The sequence below is a fragment of the Propithecus coquereli genome, unplaced genomic scaffold (genome assembly GCF_000956105.1).
Source record: "Propithecus coquereli isolate 6110/MARCELLA unplaced genomic scaffold, Pcoq_1.0 Scaffold700, whole genome shotgun sequence".
NCBI lineage: Eukaryota > Metazoa > Chordata > Mammalia > Primates > Indriidae > Propithecus > Propithecus coquereli.
Window position 1 is genome coordinate 15,160 of NW_012153064.1, and position 878 is coordinate 16,037.

At 33.1% G+C, this 878-nt stretch overlaps 1 protein-coding gene across 1 annotated transcript in view; it reads right to left on the reverse strand.

The window, feature by feature from the left end:
- The window catches only part of KLRC4 (killer cell lectin-like receptor subfamily C, member 4), a 16,480-nt gene that overhangs the window by 14,802 nt on the left and 800 nt on the right, over positions 1 to 878 (reverse strand). The window contains exons 2-3 of the mRNA XM_012661252.1: positions 636 to 740; positions 448 to 501 (exon numbers count right to left, since the gene is read on the reverse strand). Of these exons, the coding sequence (XP_012516706.1) occupies positions 448 to 501; positions 636 to 740 (159 nt within the window). The remainder of the gene's footprint in view (positions 1 to 447; positions 502 to 635; positions 741 to 878) is intronic.

An 878-nucleotide genomic window follows, 5' to 3' on the forward strand; every position in this document is an offset into this window, starting at 1 on the left:
TATTTCTAAATGTATAAATTTATATTATCTCTACGCATATCTATGCATCCAGATAAGCTGATACATGTAAAAAACTCATGCTCACTTATGTACACGCACAAAATGGGTCAGTCTCTCATTTCCTAATTATGTGCCTACATAAAGCAAAACATCAAACAAAAATACACCCTACACATGTCTGAGAAATCATTGAACAAAACCACTGGTTTTAGAATAGCAAAATTATTTGACTCTTATCATATGACAGCGGTAGTAATTTGACTAAGATGGCAAAAAGACGGTATAGTGATTTTAGTGAGTATTTCTACTTATTGTTGAAGAAAAGAAAATGCTCTCCTACAATCTTTATTTATGAACATCTGTTGCACAACATTCTAATTTATTTCCCCCAAAAAAATCTATTATGTTTTTACACAGACTAAGGTAGAGATAAAAGATAAAATGTACCTTCATGGGTTTTTACATTCTGGAAAGAATTGTTCTGCTTCTCCATTATTGTAACTAGAAAAATTAAAGTAATCCTTAGTAAATAATTAGTATCTAAATATCCTATTCTCTGCTCTTATGAAATGTTCAGAGGCACTTTCAATTATTAAGTGAAAAGTTTCATGATAATCTTTGAAAAATATACTTACAGGGAACAAGAGCTATTGATACCATTTTTAACACAGAGCCCACTAGGACAATGCAAACGATGGCCAGAATCTCAGCAACGAGCTTCTCTGGAGATAACAGTGAAACTGCAGGGAGAGAAACAGAAACACTGAGAAAGGAGAGATGGAAACAGTTTACATACCAGACAACCCCCATGTACAGGGAATCAAAGGGATAAACTCTTGTCTCTAAACCCACATCTACATAGTAATCTTTCTCTCAAA